Below are 19,214 nucleotides of genomic sequence, written 5' to 3' on the forward strand. Positions count from 1 at the left end.
GTGAATGCAGCATGAACTTTGTTTTCAGTTTTGTTTTTGATGATGATGATAATGATATATCGGGAATATATCGTTTGTTGAGGATTGAAAAGTGCTCGATGTTGTAAAGCAGGCGTATACCTGTTTTGGTGCCTTGTCTGCTACCGGCGGTTTCACGCTGTCGCGATCTTCAGGCAGACTGACAAAGTGGTGTGTTTCTGTGCTCATCGGTTTGACGCATGGATGGTTTTTCTTTTCCGGTGTCTGCATTTTATTTTGGATATAAGTTCGGACCTTTTATCGAGTGCATTTTTGTTTCGGATGATGATGGCCTTCTCATCGAGGCAGACGTTGCACAGGCCACTCCTTCTCAGAGTTAAGTTTGACTTTTTTTTGGATGTACCATGTCAGTGTGAAATTTGCGCGTTTGTCTTTCAGGCTCCAGATGTATTTTGAGAGTTGGGTTTCGTTTTTGTATTTCTCGTTCTTGATGGATTTAACAGAATTGCCTTTCAGTATTTGAGAGCTATGCTCCGTCTTTGGCGGGGGGCTCATGAGTGACTCAAGTTTTTCTTTTCTATGTTTTATTAGATCATCAATAATCGTAAAACACGCCATTCACGTGTTTCTCATTGAAGTCCGAATTGAGGAAATCGAGCAATTACTGGTATTTTGGTCGATCCAAGAGCGAAAGAGTCGTGGACGTCTAGCTCAGACCACTGACCTCTCAACCACTAGGGTCCAGTGGACCTGTACGTCCCAAACCAAAGCACGATCGAGTGTAGAGATGATTGTAGAGCAAAGATAATAGACCGCCATCTAGCGGAAGAACACGTATATTTTCCTCCAGTAAACAAGCAAGATGGGTGCCTCTCAGTCGAACGCCGACATAATTGATGTCCTTGACGACAATACTAACAAGTGGCCTGTACTAGAACTTGAGAAGCAAATATCTGTCTTCACTTATGATGAAGACAAGCCGGAAATCAAGGTTAGTATCGATGTAACGTCGACCAATGACATCTTGCGGAAAATAAAAACTTTCTCGGACGTTGTCGCTCCCTGCTCTGCTCTGTCGCACGTACTCGATCGAGCCGAGCTAGATTACCAGACCAGCAGCGCACTGCAGTGCTGTAAGCCCGCCCCGACCCGGGGCGCTCCGCTGCAGCTGCCTTGCAGTCGGGCTACGGTCCCGTGATCCCATTGCATTGTGCAGTAGGCCCTCTAGGTCTAGTTAGGCGATCTAACAGTTAACTAGGTATCTATACTCTATAGATCTACAAGAAGTACAATTATCATAACTGTTGCTGAGATGAAAACAAAGTTGTGAAATGTAAACGGGTTCCCATCCCGTGCCGTAGAAGTAAATCAGTAAATTGACGACCCAATGGCAATGCAATCCGACCCTGTCGTGTCGCCGAGCCACATACAGCTAATACAGCCACTCTCTCTATTTAGAAGTGTTAACCTCTATTAACGTTAACGTGTTCAGGTCCTGCACTAGGCTAGGGCTGCCTGTCTTTGTAACCATTTTTTCAAGATTGATTAAAAAGGGACATCACATGTTAACACATCATGACTATGTATTCAGGTCTCAGCGTAAGAAGAAAACTAGGCGCTGCACCATGGCATTGCATTAATAAAAGTTTGTAGGCCTACTTTGTTGCTTTACAGACATGTTGAGGATGCATGGGCCATGGCCAATACTAAGCATTTCTTACTCAATTGAGTATGAATACTTGCTTTTTTTTTTTTGCTTTTTTTTTTAGTGCGCATCTATGTTTATTGTAAATACCTTATTATTTGTGAAGCACTTTGATTTTTATCTATATATGTACTCTGTAAACTAAATGTATTTCAGCCGCTGGGCTGCAAATTTCAGGAACAAGTCGATAAACCTCATCAATTCAGTTCAATTCAGTTCAATTCAAAACCTTTGCTACAAGTACGCATGCACGAACTCTTGCTACAACTTCATAAGTGTGTACACGATAGCATGTTTATCATCATGTTTACAGTGGCTGTTCTCTGTGAGGCAGCATATGGCCAGTAAAAATCAACACACACTTCTTAACAATGATATCACAGGATTTTCACTACCCACTCTATAACATTTTCATTCCATTCTTACAGGTCTTGGTCTTAGGCGAGACGGTTTCTGCAGAATTGCTTCTAAGAAAGGTTGCCAAAGCCCTCGGTGAGCAGGATAATGAATATGGGGGGGGGGGGGCGGGGGCGGGATAGGATTAAGATAGGCAGATGGGCTTCATGAGCTTCAGAAATAAAGAAATTAGAAGAGGATATTTTCATTTGATTTTATATGGGGGTTATCATTTGTATTTTGTCAAGGACCATGGCTGTTGACTTTCTAGGAAAGCAATTATTTTGATGTCTTTCTTCTCAAGAATGTCATCTTCATTTTAGTCAGTCCTTCATGTGCACTACAACAGATTAAAAAAAAAAAGAGAGAGTGAGATAATTATTTGATATTATTTTCCATGAGGATATGCAGAATGATCAATTGTTTAATAAGCTCAGCTGTAGTATTGCAGAGCTGCCAAATCACCCTGATTCTGATGTAGGTTTGGAAAAAAGAAAGAAAGTTTGGTTACTTCCAAATTATGTATTGCCTGGACAAGACAAAAGAAAAGCACAGTAAAGGCCTATTGTCTACTCAAATAAAGCAACTCCCAAGTCTCTGCAGCTGAGCTGCATTAACACACATGCATCTCCTCAATAATGCATTAGAATTGCCCTGAATTTCACGAACTGGTATTAATGCCTATAGCCGGGAATTTCATTTGTGATTAGTTACCTCTCAGTTAATAATTCCCCAGAATGTCTGTGAGACTACGTGGTACTGTTGACAAAACTGGGCATTCTACATTATACATTAAGCTTGCCACTGACTGACAGCAATGTCTAGTCATGTATAGCATTAATATACTTTCTACATATGTTACCTTATCTGCTTTTCTTCTCTCTTTTTGCTTTCTTCCCCAGATATGAAGGCAAGCAGCCTGAAACATTTTGGAATCTGCGAGGGACTGCACACCCCCATAAGGAAATATAAATGCTCCGATCATATCAAAACCAACTCAAAAGGTTAAGATTATGTCGTACTGTGAGGACATTATATACACATACATGTGTATATGAAGAGTTTGTTCGCAAAAACCGATAAGTCCATATTTGCCAAATGGAGATATTTGCGATTAAAGGTCAAGAAAAATAAAGAGAATAATTTTTGCTTCTTTTGACCATAACTTCAAAAATGTATTTCTATATGTAGTGACCAATATATCATTTAAAATGTATTATTTTGTACTTTATGACAGAGACCATACTTCGAAATCTTCAAAAATGGACTTATCTGTTTTTGCAAACAAACTCTTCATATATTTTTAATCTGAATATTACCTTTAAAAAGTGCATGTTTTGTTTTTAAGGATATTCCACTGCTTCAACAATGAGATATGGATATTAAGAATTACTACAACTTAGTGTTGGAAAAGGAATGGACATCTTTTCGTGCAGCGTTAAGTACTGTGTTGTTAGATTTTAAGGTACAAGTAGTCACAAATATCAGTATAGTCTATTACATTAATTCAAATCTTTACCATTTGAATAAATCAGAAAACTAAAAAGCCAATGTAACTTTCAAATAATGAAGATTTTGGTATTGAATATTCGATATTAGATTATCTTCTAGACTGTGGGCTAACATTGTGCACCATAATATTCACTTGTAATATTATAGGAGACAAGACTCTTCTTTAAACAGGGGGTCCTAATTATAAATCTTGCACAGAACAAACATCTGTAGACAAAAATGTTGAATGTCCATTATATACTGTCCATCTTGACCCACATTGATATTTAGTTTTCTGGCAGTGAGGGGTAAAAATAGTACCAATACCGATACCAGTACCAGTACTTGTACTGATACTTGTAACAAGATCCCTGGGAACAGTGGTGCTACAACTAAGAAGAACATGCTATTAGTATCGTTACAGAAATGTACTGTGTTTTGTTATGTTGTTTTTTGTTTGTTTGTTTGTTTGTTTTTGATAAATACTTCATATTTGACAAGGATTAGTCTCCACTCAAGACATACGGAACAAAAAAAAAGTAGATACAAAAGCAGAGAATTGTTTAGAATATTGTCTTATATTCTCACCTTTGACTTTTGCCACAGGCCTCAGTCTGCAGAAGTGGTGCTTTGACCTCAAGCTGGAGAAGCAGGACATAGTAAACGACCCAGTGGCCCTGTATTTGACCTGCCTACAGGCAAGATCCCAGATAATGCAAGGTCAGTGGTGCACTACACGTCAAGATTTCATTCGTTCCATCATCTATACCAGTATACCTTTGCACACCGACACACCATTACACAGAATTTCAGTGATGTGGAAGCTGATGGAAATGACAACCTGAAATAATGTATGTTACAAGAATCAGCTCTGTGTAGAGTAGGTTTGTATTTGCATGCCATGATCACAGAATTATTTGTTGCTGTTACTTTTTGATATAATTATCATCCCCATGGTCTAAGGCATTTAAAATATCTAGTTTGTAGAATAGTGATATTTACTCAATTTATTGTTATTTTTAATATAGACACCCACCCTCCCCTTGCCCTGCATCAATATATGTACATCAAGGAGACCTGTTTATTTACGGTGTATTTTTATGCATTACTTTAACTTCCTGTTTTCATTTTAATGCAGGCATACTTAGTCCATCACCAGAGCAGTTAACAAAATTGGAAGGTAAGTCTATTTCAGAACATTCAACTTCTCCACCATGCTACTTATTACAGCTCCTTTGTATGTGGTAATACATGTATGGTACTGAATATAAGAATTCTTGTAAAAGTCATTATGCAATTACTGTAAAAGTGGATGTTTTTGCGCGACTAATTTTTCGCGCTTGGCCGGGTAAGAAGAGTTTCGCGTGTTTTTAATTCTGCGGAATCAAGACATCATGCACAGGAACATATGGCTAGCAAAAATATTCGCATGCTTTTATTTTCGTGGTAGTTTTTGGTTACGCGAAATGTGCGAAAATTTCAACACTGCAAAAATTTCCACTTTTACAGTATCTCTCATTACTGTAGAAAAAAAAATACCATGCTATTCACAGAGAGAAAGTGAAACGTAACTTTGTTTATTGCATAATTTCCTGAATCATTTCCTGGTGTTTTTGTTAATTGGCATGGCATATTTCCTCCACGTCAGCCAGTGTAAACAAATATTCTGGCTCATATGTATCCAATGGTATGTAAATGATCACCAATTTGGTATTTCCTGTAAACATGCACAGTGCCATTCTCTACCCCCCCCCCCCCCATACAAGCAAAATCAACTTCAGTCACATGCAACATATTACAGATAAAAGTAGTTTTGACTGAAAGATTTTTTTTTTCCCCAGAAAGGAACATTTTTTAATGTATTATATCAATAATTCTTAATGAGCAAATTGTAGAAATTTGAGAGAAAATGCACACAAAGTACAAAGATTTCACAGTTTGATGGTGTAGTGTGACATAAAGTAGGACATTGTTGGGACCTCAAAATGGCCCCACCTTGGTCATGTGATAGTCATTTCATTGATGTATAAATCACATTGTCTTTCTACATACAACTATCGAGCTGTTTGTTTTTTTCCTTTTGTTTTTGTTTTGTTTTTTGATAGAAAATCTGTTTCTTTTCTTTTGATGCACGTTAACAGAGCATCCTTGAAGAATTGCAAACAGATTAAAAGGAAACAAATAAGGAAAAACATATCTTTCAAAAAAATTTAAATCAGTCATAATTAGTGCACAAAGGAGATGTTCAGCATTGTATGATCAACATGACAAGCGTATGACTATACATAAAAAGTCATGGGAGCCTAGATGACACTGTATTTAAGAACTTCAACTTTTGAAATACCTTGGTAGTTGTAACCTTCTTACTGTTATGTCCAGTGTAACTCTGACTTTACACTGCCTGGCTGCATTCATCAACAGTTTTCTTCTTGAAGTGGATATCCTTTCAAAGGAAGTAGCTGTCACTTGGATCATGTCGTATTTCCTCATAAGATTAATTTCTGTACAAAGTTCATAGAATGCAGCCTGCACAGTAACATGACAATGGCTTGCTTCCACCAAGCATTTCTTGTCTTCTCAATACAGGCATATTGTAACTCAGATATTGCGACATTACATTCTCTGTCTGTATTGAGCAATAACATAATGGATACTATTCTCAGAATCAACAGGAAAAATTAGAAATACTTGTTTAGATTGTATTTCCCACCTCTGAACTTATGATTTAAATTTGACCTAAAATGTAACCTGAACTAGTACAACTCCCAAGTCTTATCTTTAATTCAGCAAACTAATTTGTTTGTTTGTTTGTTGTTTTTATTTTATTTGGGGGGTTCACAAGAGAGGGTAACATCTTAAAAAGAGAATGGGAAACCTGACGTCAAGTTCAAGATAGTGTCGTGGTTAATGCCATAAAGTTGAATGCCGGAGCTGTTACATTAAGTTACTATCTTATGATCTCTGTATATGTCTGACCCAGCTTTTATACAAAGATTTTATTGCCTGATTAATGATAGTCTTCACAGTTTTTTGTTGTTGTATTGTTCTACATTTTTGTTTATGCAGCATTTCTTTTTCTCAATGATCTTTTCACCTGTAGATCACAATGAACCAGGCTTCCTGGATTCCCTGTCCTACATGTCAGTATGTCACTGTATGGAGGACTACATGACTGCATATTTCAAGCACTGTGAGCTGAGAAAAGAGCTCTTAATTGGAAGCCTGAAGGTAAGTTACAGAAATCCTTTATTTTTTTTTCTCTCTTAAAGACACCATTTGGTGTAACTCTTGGTATGTGTTTTCCAGTATGATGTTCTAAGAAAAGGGGTAGGGAACCTGCTAGACTTCTGTATGGAAAACAAAAAATGGAACATTGATTATGATCGTGCGATTATCTCCTTTCATAATTACACTATGGCGTTTTAATCAGCTCAAACTATGTCTAATCTGCTAACTGAAGAGGTCTTTCCAATGCTTTAGGAGTATGGAATGCACTCTTGGTGGTAAACATTACATTGGAACTATGAGCCGAACTAGTCACTCTAAGCAGTACCAAGCATATTTCTCTTTCCAGGCAATCTCTGCATTGTGTAATGAGTGGCTTTGACCTTTTAGGTGCAAAAGATGAGGCAATGCAATACGGTGTATTATTGAACGTCAGTAACAAAGGTAGCCTATGGGGAATTGGTACATTAGCCTACGCATTTCGTTCAATGTGCTCTCGTATTGCACAATAAAAAAATTGAGCAGACGACAATACATGGTTTTAATGCGCCGCTAAAACGTCCTTTGTTGATGATAATGCGTAATATTTTTGGTGGCTCTGTCTCCAACAGCTCCCCACTGGGACGAAGTTCACCCTCCGTGCCAGCAAGCGAGGCATGCGGCTGCAGGTCTACACGAAGGAGTATTTCATCTCATGGAGGAAGATAAAGAGGTGACAGAAAAATTTGCTGCTCACTTTGTCAAAAGCTTTGCCACATTTCCCAGTTATACCCACAGAGCATTTTCCTTGTCATGCTATTACACATTTCAAAAGTTCAAGACCATAACTGTGGTTTGTACAGTGAGATGTCTTTGTGATTCTGAGTTGTATTGTGCAATGTTTAATTTGAGGAGACCCATCCATTCAGTTACATTGTTACAACACAGATGCTATAAGCTGCACTGGACATAAACATGCCAAGCATTGTCTCATTTCAGCAACCTGGTAGATAATACACTGTATGTGACATAATGTGGAAGCCAGGTGCCTTTTAGTGTTCTTTAGAGAAAAATGGCGCTATGTAAAATGCTGTTCATCATCATCATCATTTAGGCACCAAGCAACATATGAATGTGGGCATTGTGTTTCAGTTCATACACATGTACCATTTTAAGCACACACATTTCTCATTGTCCATTTAAAATACAATGTTCACTCAACTGATACAATTGCTTTGTTAAGTGGGCTTCATAACCCTTTCTATGCTTTTGCTGGCCCAGTTTCCACAGTGAGTAGGTGTCTTATCTTCTCTAAGCTGTCAGTGGTATGATGTCATGCCATTCTTCATTTTTCATTCAGATTTATTCTAAGCCGAAGCACATTTTCTCCATGTAATGGATGTAATGTTGTTGCATAACCCATTTTTGTGTGTATATTTAGTGTACTGTTTCAGTAATCAATTCTTTGAAACAGTAAAATGGAAAAGCTATTGTGATTTGGAAAAGCACTGTGTTCATTATACAGACACATGAACCAAGTTTCATGAATTAATCATTACATTGCCATCTATATAGAATATCAATCACTGTAAAATATCAAGACCTACTCTTGAAAAGGGATTACTTACAGGTAGCTGCCTTTTCTCAACTCCGTAGAGTCTATCATTTCTGGGATTGTTTTTGTCTCAGGTGGACAAAAGCTGAGGATGACCTCTATGTGACCTATGAACTTTACTCCGTGACCCACGACAGCAGTAGCACCCTTGTGATTGAGACGCCACAGGCTCCATACCTGGTTGCTGTTACCATTGAAATGATCAAGACGCTGCAGGTATGGGATAACAAATAAGTGTGAACCATTGACAAGAATTCACAAGGTAGCTTAAGTTTAGTCCATGGTTTATACAAGTTGTGAGTGTGTATATATGCGTGTTACATATCATGTTCCCAACAGACATCCAATAATAAATGCACGCTGACACGTGCATGTGCAAGGTATACATATTTCAAGCTTGTTTGTGCTTGTGGACTTGAACCATGCATTTCATTTAAACCAACTACAACATGTAATTTAATTCAGGCCAATATGTATTAACGAAAGGGAAGAGTTTTAATGCCGATGGAGGCAACTGGTTCACATGATTAAATTATTATAAAATAAAAGATGGAAATAGTGGGCAAGTTTCTGTTCAAATGATCCACACACTGCAGCTTTAAGATAACACATATTGGTCATAGTTTTAAAGGCAAACATAGTTCTCATATGCCTGCAGGAACCGTTAAATTTTACTATTATAGAATTGTTCATCTTACTTTGATTCTGCAGGCGGAGATGAACGGCATGATCTTTCAGACGTCAGATTTGAGAATAGGGGAGAACGGGGAAGTAGTGGAGTGGAACAATATCACCTTTGACCCCAGGCAGTTCACCGCGGAGACGGAGGAGGCCAGGCGGTACACTGACCTTGCCACCCTCACGTAGGACGGAACCCTCCGCATCATATGTGTGACCTACATGCTGACTGTATTGCAAGTGCGGAGTGGCGTCACTTCCACATTATAGATGCAGACGGTTCTCTTGACGGTGAGGATGAAGAAGTGGCCATTTCATTTGCTGGTGTTTGATTGGAAAGGTGTGGATCCACAGATGCTCCTCTGTCGGCACAAGATTTGGGTGCACTGCTCAAATAACATCATGTGGGGACCGGCTGTGGGTCTATATGTGAGCACAGCAAAGCTGAATCGTGGAGTCCAGCAAAGTCATCTGCAGATGTTCTTGAGAGCAGACCACGTCAAAAGCAGTGCCAACTAAACAGCCACTAATTTAGGGAAAGCCTGTTATACTGCTCAGTCTGTTCTTGCAGGTACTGTGAGCTAACTTGGATGTGTCAGGGAAGATATTATCCATTTTTCAAACCTACAATTGAAAGCCATTTTCTTACCAATTTCTACTACAAAAGTAGAGGACTCTCTATAAATCAGAGAGCGTATGAAGTCAGTGAAGTAAGAAAAGCCAAACTGTACTTGGTTCTGAAGATAGAGATTTCTAGTGCAAGTCTATTTCTGTGAAGAATATCAGTTGTAGAGTTTAGCCGGGTTTCTTGATAGTTTTCCATACTCAAGATGTGGAGCGAATTTCAAAAGTTAGAGTAAACTAATATCCCACTGTATATGATTGTATCAGTACGTTCCAGATGTAGGAAGGTAACTCTTTGTCAAACAGCTAGATTTGACTTACTTCTCAACATATTATGCCATGACACGCTCTGCTGTAATGGATGTAGACAGACTTTTACCGCGAATGGTGGATTTTGTGTGCATCGGTGACTAAACCTCCTTCTCTACTCGTGTGATACTGAATGATGTACATTGTACAGTGGCTGTTGGCTCTTGTGCAGCCATTATGATTACACTAGCGGTAGACATTACAAAAATGCCCTAAGGCCGGGCCCTATGGTGGAGACTTCTTCCATAGTATTATTTCATGATGGTGTATGTGCAACGAATGATAGTTTCACAATATTCTGGCATACAATATGCACTAGTTCTGGGAGTTTTAGAATCCTAATCCCACCTAGAAAAGTAGATGTCATTACACGCATGAATGATATTTTTCCCACTAAAGATGAAGGCGATACAATATTGACACTAATTGCAGTATTCCTACCTTGAGATATGCTGAATATTTATCTTCCATGCATACTGTAAAGCAAGGTATTTTTGTGGCATGAAGTTTCCGTGAATTGGAGCTGACGGCCTCTTTTGCAGCATGAAATTTTCATTAATTGCCACTGGCATTCAATGCATACAGTGTAGACGAGAACTTTTTGTGTGCATTCTAATTTTGCAAATCTTGGCTCTCATGGAATTTGTGAAATTATAGTGTATACAAACAGTTCTGGTTATACAGTAATTCCATGAGATATGTGAATTGTTCATGTTTGAATCATCTGCATTGAACTTGATTGTGCAGATTCGAAAAGAAATAGTATGTATAAATTTCCTGAAAATATTTCAAAATGATCAAATGTGCAAGTGTGATCAGATATGAAAAAGAGGTCTGAAAAGTTCTGTAACTTCCTTTATTGTTACCTATTTCCTTCATAAACCTGATAATAGCTGTATGATTGGAATATGAATTATTTAGAAATATAATTCATGAAAAAGGTGTTTTTAACTCCCTGTAAATGTTTTCAGCTTTAATAATACCACACCTGTTGAGTGGGATACTGTAGGTTTAACTGCAACATGAGTTTACATATTCAATGCCTACCTTGTACTAAATCAGCAGGTTTGTTACTGAGGATGCAAGTGTTTGAAAGTAAAATGTTCAGTGGCTCCTTATTCTTGGATATGGATTTGTGCCTTGAGATTGCTAAACAATGTGTGCATGTCTTTCAAATTGTTATACATGGTTTGGTAAATACTGTTAACCCTAATCCCACCTGGTTTTTTGAGGGACTTAAAACCACCGGGGGTCCTTTTTGGCCCACCCCTTCAGATCTCGGTCGTGGATCGCGCGATTCTCGAGAAAATTTGCGCTAAGGTAGAGGCCAATGTAATCTACAAGACTGTATCGTTAGATTTTTCAAATGTTAATTTATGTATTTTATATTAATTAATTTATGCTAATTCATGCAAAAATATTTTTTTGCCTATGAATAAAAAAAATAAAGCTCCAAGACTTCTAATTTTTGGAAAACATATTCTTTTTTTCAACTTCATCTTCAACAATAGTCTTGAAGCAAAAATTCGGCTTCATAATTATTTCTTATGTATTTTCTTGTTTATTTAATTTCAAAATTAAAATTAAAATTTAATATTTAAATTAACATTTGAATGAAATTTAATTGTTTTTTTACTTTTTGTTTTTGTTATTGTTTTTTTCATCAAAATTTGTCGCAAAAGCTTTTTGAAGCATAACCAGGCTAAGATACATCATTATCAGCCATTGAAAGTAAAAATATTTCTTTTTATATGAATTAATTGCAAAAACACAATTTGCATTGGATTTGTACACAAAATCATGTTTTTCAGCAATCTTTGGGTCAACAAATTTTTTTTTCAAAGGGGCGTGGCTTCAAAACGGTATGCCAGGGAGCGACAAAATTGGTCTCAAATAATGCGCGATACTTGAAAGGAAAAAGTCACAAAATGTCGGCGGCGAGAGCATCACGCGTTGCGGAATAATCACGCGAAACGTCGAGGGGGGGCTCCCGGTGGGAATAGGGTTAAGGGTTTGTGCATGACAGAAACTGTACAGTGGACTGGCAAAGGTGTTCTCCATATTCCAGCGTGACAAACTCTTGGCATGTTTTTGTTTTTGTTTTTGCTTTTTGTGAGTAGATTTTGATGTTGTAATCAACATCATGATCGTGTAGTTTTCCTCTACTAACAATGAATTGGTTTTTTTTTAATCAGTTTTTAAAGAGGAAAAAAAAGCGTTGACTGCTTTGATTGCAAGTTAAATAGCAAACTATACTATGTACCAATTTGTTATCATATTCCAACAAATGGTGTGGTTTATTTAATTGGCAATTGAAGAAATATGCAATTAAATGACTTAGCGCTGATGATCATACTCATACTCCAGTACTACTTTGATGCTTACAGTGAAATTGAGGTATTTGTGCAGTTTGCTTCAAACTACCACCAGATCTTTCAGTTGTTGTTGTTGTTTTTTTGCATATGTAGGAATGGGGCAATGAAATGCAGTTTATGACTCCTGTTGAAAAGTACAGAAATGTAGAATCACATATTAAAGAGTAACTGATAGTACTAGCTTAAAATGGAATTAAAAAAGATATGGACATTGTTCTTCAGATTTATATAATATATATTGATTGAAAGTATGTAGCAGAGAAGTATAAAGATTTTAAAAGCATGCTGAAAACTACATACTGTATATATATATTGAATTCACTGTAAAATAGCCTGCTTATCCTTAACCCGAATGAATGTTCTTCAAGTCATGAATGCAATTAGGGACAAGGCAGGCAATTTCACTGATTCAGATTGATACAACTATGAAATGTTTGATTTCTTTTTTTTTTTTTTCTTCCTTTTTTAATAGGGCTGTTGACATTGATAAATGAACATCTCAGGCCTAGATTCTGGTTCAGTTCAGTAGTGGTGCTGTTGAAAATGCTAATAGCATGAAGAATAGAGCATTTATTTGAAGCAACAAATTCTGCAAATTTCTGCAGAAGCTGTTTGAGATGTCTTTCACAAATTATATCTTTGATTCCAGGCATGCTGTGCCTTGCGTTTCTTCTTTCAAGATCATTTTATATAGTGAATTTTCTATCCAGGGGAGAAAAACAAACCCAGAATGAATATGCACGTCGTGGTAATACATTTCCAGACAGTGTGAAGACATCTGGGGGATAGGAGGGGAATTGGATCTATCAATGTGTGTGACTGGAAGAACAAGTTTCATCTCCACTGGACCTGGTTTTGATGATCTAAATTAAATCAGTAACCAGTGTTGGTTGAATCTAGTAGATATTCTGGAGCTTTTGATATGGGACGGTGTGGCATTCAGGATGGAGAGTTTAAAGGACAAGTTCACCTTTGTAGTCATGTGGGATGAGTGAATGCAGCAATATTAGTAGAACACATCAGTGAGAGTTTGAGGAAAATCGGACAATCCATTCAAATGTTATGAAATTTTAAAGTTTCTGCTTATTAAAGGCTGGATGAGAAGACTACTTAGGCTTGTGATGTCACATGAGTACAACGATATAAAGGAAGATTAAAGAAAATTCAACATATTTTCAATTTTCTCGCATAACAAAAGAAGACTCGACTTCTCTCTTTCAGAAGGCAAGGGGAATAATATTACCGTGAACACACGTCAGTAACTAGTTGAAGAAATGTGCACTTTATTCAAAAAGTAAAGTTTTATGAAATTCTCTTTTTATTTTCCTTATATCGTTGTACGCATGTGACATCGTACACTGTGGTAGTCTTCTCATCCAGCAGTGACTGCGCAGATACTTAATAAATTCATAACTTTTGAACGGATTGTCCGATTTTCCCCAAACTTTCACTGCTGTGTTCTACTAACATTGTTGCCTTCACTCAATCCACATGTCTATGAAGGTGGACTTGTCCTTTAATAAGCCACCATGACCGTCTTGTTCCATCCTGATTTGTTAGCTCTTAAATTTCTGAGGACAGGGATGCTGGCATCCATTGTACTGTGTAAGCTCTCACACACGCGCTGTACCTAAACATACAGCAGCTAACCACTCCATCCTGTTTACAGACCAAATGCTCTTTCCAGTGAGAACCGTCCTGTTTTTAGGATGGAGAGATATTTGGTTTCACATTTGTGCCGATCGATTTTACGCCTTACCTACTGTACGATCCTCGTTTCCAGCCGCGACGAAATCGTTGTTTCTCGTCAGTGTCTTTCATACCTCAGATTTTCTCTTGCCACAGGTACAGCACTAGCTAGAATACAGGATTTGATGGAATGTGATACAACGTATTGAAGTGCATTTTAGGGCTTCTTCTCCCCACACTGTGCTTATAGCAATTTGCTAATATTGGCAGTAAAACTGTGTGTCATTCTGGAATTATTTTAACTTTTAGTTTGTGTCTTTCAGTAAAAATTGTGCATGATGTATGAAATTGTGTATCCATGTATGTGTATCAAGATGCAATTAGTAGATTGAGTCTTTGTAAAATTTATATGCCTCAACAATGGGGGAGTCTAAGGTGTTTTCCCCCTAAAATTTCAACAGGAACATGACTGCATTGAATAAAAATGTGTTCTCTTTGGCAGTGAAATTTTCTTAAATGAGTTGCCCAGAATTCTTTTCACCAATCTAACTGCTTGAAGTTAGTCTTCCACTTAGCAGTAGCAAAAATAAGTTTTATTGTTGAATTTAACATTATATCACCATGGTAACTCAATGTTTTTGGGAATGTTTACTCTTGATAGTCAATATTTCTATGGCATGATTAGCATATAATTCTCAAGATCCTGAAATGATTTCAATATTAATGCTGCCATCTTGAAACAGATGGCTTTTAAGACTTGATCAGTCTGTTCGCTTAGATCTTGAATCGGAAGAGCTGAAAATGTATTGTCTATACAAGAAAGTAAAATTATTATCGTGATTCTTAATCCATAGACACTTACAACCTCCTCTCTTAACATGGACTTTACTTTGGTACAATGTAAGTGCAAGTATTTTGTGTCTTGTTACGCTGAAAGTTGTTCTACAATATCTCAACGTCTCCATCATACAAAGGTACTGGGACTTAATTGATTCATCAATTCAATTATTTCTCATTACTTTATGAACAAATTAAGTTATATTATCATAGGTAGGGAATTGACACTGTATTTTTCTTACTGTTTATTATGATAGTAGGATGTATAACTTAAGAATGTTTTGTGGTATTATGAAATACTTTGGTCACTTTTGCTTGCAGGGATCAAACTGCACCGTAGGCCACCAGCGAATCACTAGTCCAATACTGTGGCTAAAGAAGGCACAGGTTTGTTGAATCACCAGTAGACAATCTGATAGGTACAGTGGACTCCTGTTATAACAAAGTCCTCGGGACCAGCAGTTTTCTTTCATTATATCGAAATTTTGTTGTAACCGAACAAAAAACAATGAAAAGCAAAGAGCAGATAATGTTGCAGCCTGAGTTTTTACTTCGTTACCACCGGAATTTTGTTCTAACCATGTTTGTTATAACGGGAGTGCACTGTAATAATGATTTCATGACCGGTGTGTCCGGCTGGTTATGAATACTATATGGCGAGACTCCTGATGCATGTTTGGATTAAACAGTTATGGGCTGCTTAGAATTTGGGATCAGAAGGTCATGGGGTCACAGCCAAGACTGAAAAATTAACACTTTGGGTCATTTTGTATGAAATTCCTTTAATTGTAGCTGATTGAGCCACCATAAGAGAATTTGTAGATGCCATTTTGGATGAATTTAGAGGAAATCAAATTTTGACTGCTGAAATGTTTTTATTCTTGCCATAACTCCAAAATAAGTATTTGATAATATTCAAATCGAATCTGGTGCAAGATATATAAAGAGAAAAATGCCAGGGTATAAGGAACATTTTTCTGTAATAGCAAGTTACAAAATGCTGATCTTATTAAGAAAGTAATGTACAGGTCATTGAGGTCAAGCAAGACTGAGTATTACCTGTATCAAATTTACATACCCAATTTTCCATGTTGAATTTCAATTTTCAATCCAATTTTATACAGACAAATAAGCCAGACCTCTGAGAGTTCAGCAACTTTAACCATTTGAGTGCCACATTTTATTCCCTGTCCAAGGGTATGTGCGTGAAATTTGTGCAAATTTGATTGATTGTCATAGAAAGGGTTAATGAAAATTATGCTTTTCAGGGACTTTTGAGGATGCTTATCCATTTGTCATGTTTTGTGGAAACAGTTACATCACCTTACATGTGGAATGCAGTCAGTTATATTGTCTCAGTGTCCAAAAATGATAGAATATTTTTGGTATTGGGATTGCATCAGATGTTGAAATTAAGAGTAGTTAATACATAGATTCTATTTTATATTTTTTATGTTTTGTTAATTTTATCATACAAAAAAATGAACTTCATGACTAGATGCTTTCATTGGATATTGCCTCTAATGATAAATTCCTTTATGTATATGTACATAACATATTTATAAGAGAAATGCACCTGTCTTTGAAATTGTAATAAAGTTTGTAAGTTTATTCTGTATTAAACACGTGATCTAGAATGTCTCTGTGTTTCATGTTCAAGATACTTTTGTTCTTTAGAGAGAGAAAATGAAAAATGGACAAACATATATATCAAGTCAAAGAATGTGTGTTTGTGAGTGTGTGTATATCTATCTATCTATATATATCTATATATCTACCTATGTATATATATATATATATATATATATATATATATATATATATACACACAAACACACACACACACACACACACACACACACATATACAGGGCTCAACAATATCGGTGACCCAGGGCCACTAAAAATTGATGTTGGGTCACTAAATTTATCTTTTGGTGCCCTGATTTGGCAACCAAGATTCAAGATAGATTGTTTCTTTTGCTTTTATTTTGGGCCACCAAAATTTCAGATGTAAAGATCTTACAGACAAGCAGTGTTGAGCGCTGATAGACACTCGGCAAAAAATAAAGTAAACACTTTTCAAGTTTATATTTCTCATAGAATTTTTGGCTAAATATGAAGGATAATTTGATTGGCTATCAATTTGGTAAGTCAATAAAATGGGAAGCTTTACACATTAGTGAACACCTTTGTTTTTCTCTTCCAAGGCACAAAGGTAAAAATTGCAAAAATAAACAAGTTGTCATTCATGCGTAAATGCTCTTTCATGTAAAAACGAAAACAAAAGACAAATTTAGCTCAATAAAAAACATGTATTCAGTTGCAAAAATTTCCCTATGATCCCTATAATATCTTTGAACCCCAAAAGATCACTTGAGGCTAAAAATAATGAAAGAAAATGAAAAATTTTCTGTCAAATCCAAATTCAAATGAATGAGAAAAGAAGCAATGTTAAAAAAATGGTAAGATTTTTAATTGATTTCTCAAATTAGGAAAATTGTAAATTATATTTAGTTCTTGAATTTGTCTCATGAATTCTTAAATTACTAACTTGAATGAATGAAATAAAGATATTCTCTTCATTTAATCTTTGTGCCCTTGCTCCCTATGTCATTTGAAGTTTGAGTTTACAGAAAATTCTTATTTCCCCCTTCAGTTTCCCACTTTGATTTTGTTTGAGGTTATAAAGAGACAAAGAGAATGAAAAAAATATATTTTTTTTTTGCTATTTCATTCAAGTCTCTCATTGTGTTAAACTGATCGGCCTCCCTCGGCCTATGCGGACAGTGAACACAAGAGGGCGACATAAAAGGCCGATACGGACACACACATAAAAACAGACAAGAGCCCTGTCTACCTGCTAACTGCGGAGGGGCATCGCGCTGAAGCGTATTCCCCCGATTCGACTGGCCGGGCGGCTGGGCCGTGAGAGATCGAGAGTGAGTGAGTGGTACGCTACACACCACCACCAATATCCAAGCGCAGCACGGACAACAGCAGCCAGCACTGCGGTGTAAACAGTAATATTTGGCGACCCGTACAGCTTCGTACATCTTGCTTGTTAGTTATCACTGGTACGTGGTTGTTACTTATGGTGTGTGTTTTGATGATACGTCCTTGCCCCGTCTTCTGGCAAAAATTCGGGCCTAAATTCGTCGTAATACCAATCGGTATGTAGACCCCTACCACTTTGAAAACATGCCACGTTAGTAACCCCGGGGCGCTCCCGGTACACAGTTACACGCTTCGCGTTCGGCGTTCGGGCTGTGTTTCACAGTTAGCCACGTTAGTAAATAGAATCTAACGTAATAGATAACCTACATAGGTGTCTACCAGTATTTCTTATTTTGACGCTATCGAACGGTTCTATTATTGCTGTAGAAGTCTAGACATAAATTCGAAATTGCGTCTAGAAACCTTAGATCCTATTGTTAGATAGATCTAACGTTAGAGTTGTGTGTTCCTCAATCGTTAGCACGTTTTATTACTGGGCATCCAGCTACCCCCCCCCCCCCCCGGGCCCCAGGTTTCTTTATTACTGGATGACTAGAGTCAAGTCACTAGACATTATTTTTATTTTTTGACGTTGTCACTCTCCTGGGGATTCGGTGAAGCCAGACGCAGTCTCCGGCCGCGAAACATATCCCCAACGACCAGATACAGACCGATCTTCTGGTTCTGGTTCTGGTCAATGCCAATGGATGATCGTGGTCACGCAGCAGTCTTACTAATCATAATTGATATGTACATGTATCTACTGACTGCATTTCACATACATATCATTTATAATACTTTAAACTAGAAACTAAACTGTTTGATGGGAGAATTAAATGATAGAATGAGATATCATATCAGATACGAACTGCGACCAGCCTGAACACAAAGCATTTGAGCTGCAGTATAAATAGTCCAGATTCTGGCCGATTTTTGTCGTTGCTTATCCCCACCACGCGCGGCACCACTGCATGCACTTACCCACACAAATCGTAGACCGCGATATCCCCACTGATCTGTCCGCCCGAACCTAGCAAACTTGATGAGTGTAGCTTACGCCCTCAACGCCAGCAATTACGTACGCGTACATAACGTGAATAATTCAGAAAACAGTCCAGGGAGTGGACTACAGACAGTATAAACTGTGAAAAAGGAGCGCTTCGGGCAGTCTAGTCAAGTTTTATTATGCACCTCATTCACCTCCTGATTATAAATCAGCAGTGCAGTGGCACTGTAAACCTAAAAGATGCAATCAAATTTTATTATCATTTGCTTCTGCTCAGAGAGTGAAACTGACTGTAAAAACGAGACTGAAC

The 19,214-nt window shown here is 37.3% G+C and overlaps 1 protein-coding gene across 1 annotated transcript; it reads left to right on the top strand.

Annotated features, from left to right (window-relative positions):
* Window positions 1-841: 841 nt before the first annotated feature.
* Window positions 842-9,257, top strand: LOC140241288 (uncharacterized). The gene is made up of 9 exons (XM_072321039.1): window positions 842-970; window positions 2,113-2,176; window positions 2,983-3,084; window positions 4,178-4,291; window positions 4,710-4,751; window positions 6,672-6,799; window positions 7,408-7,508; window positions 8,465-8,606; window positions 9,102-9,257. Exons 1-9 carry the CDS (start codon window positions 842-844, stop codon window positions 9,255-9,257), a joined length of 978 nt encoding a protein of 325 aa, XP_072177140.1.
* Window positions 9,258-19,214: the final 9,957 nt, after the last annotated feature.

This window comes from Diadema setosum, chromosome 17 (assembly GCF_964275005.1).
Source record: "Diadema setosum chromosome 17, eeDiaSeto1, whole genome shotgun sequence".
NCBI classification, from domain to species: Eukaryota; Metazoa; Echinodermata; class Echinoidea; order Diadematoida; family Diadematidae; genus Diadema; species Diadema setosum.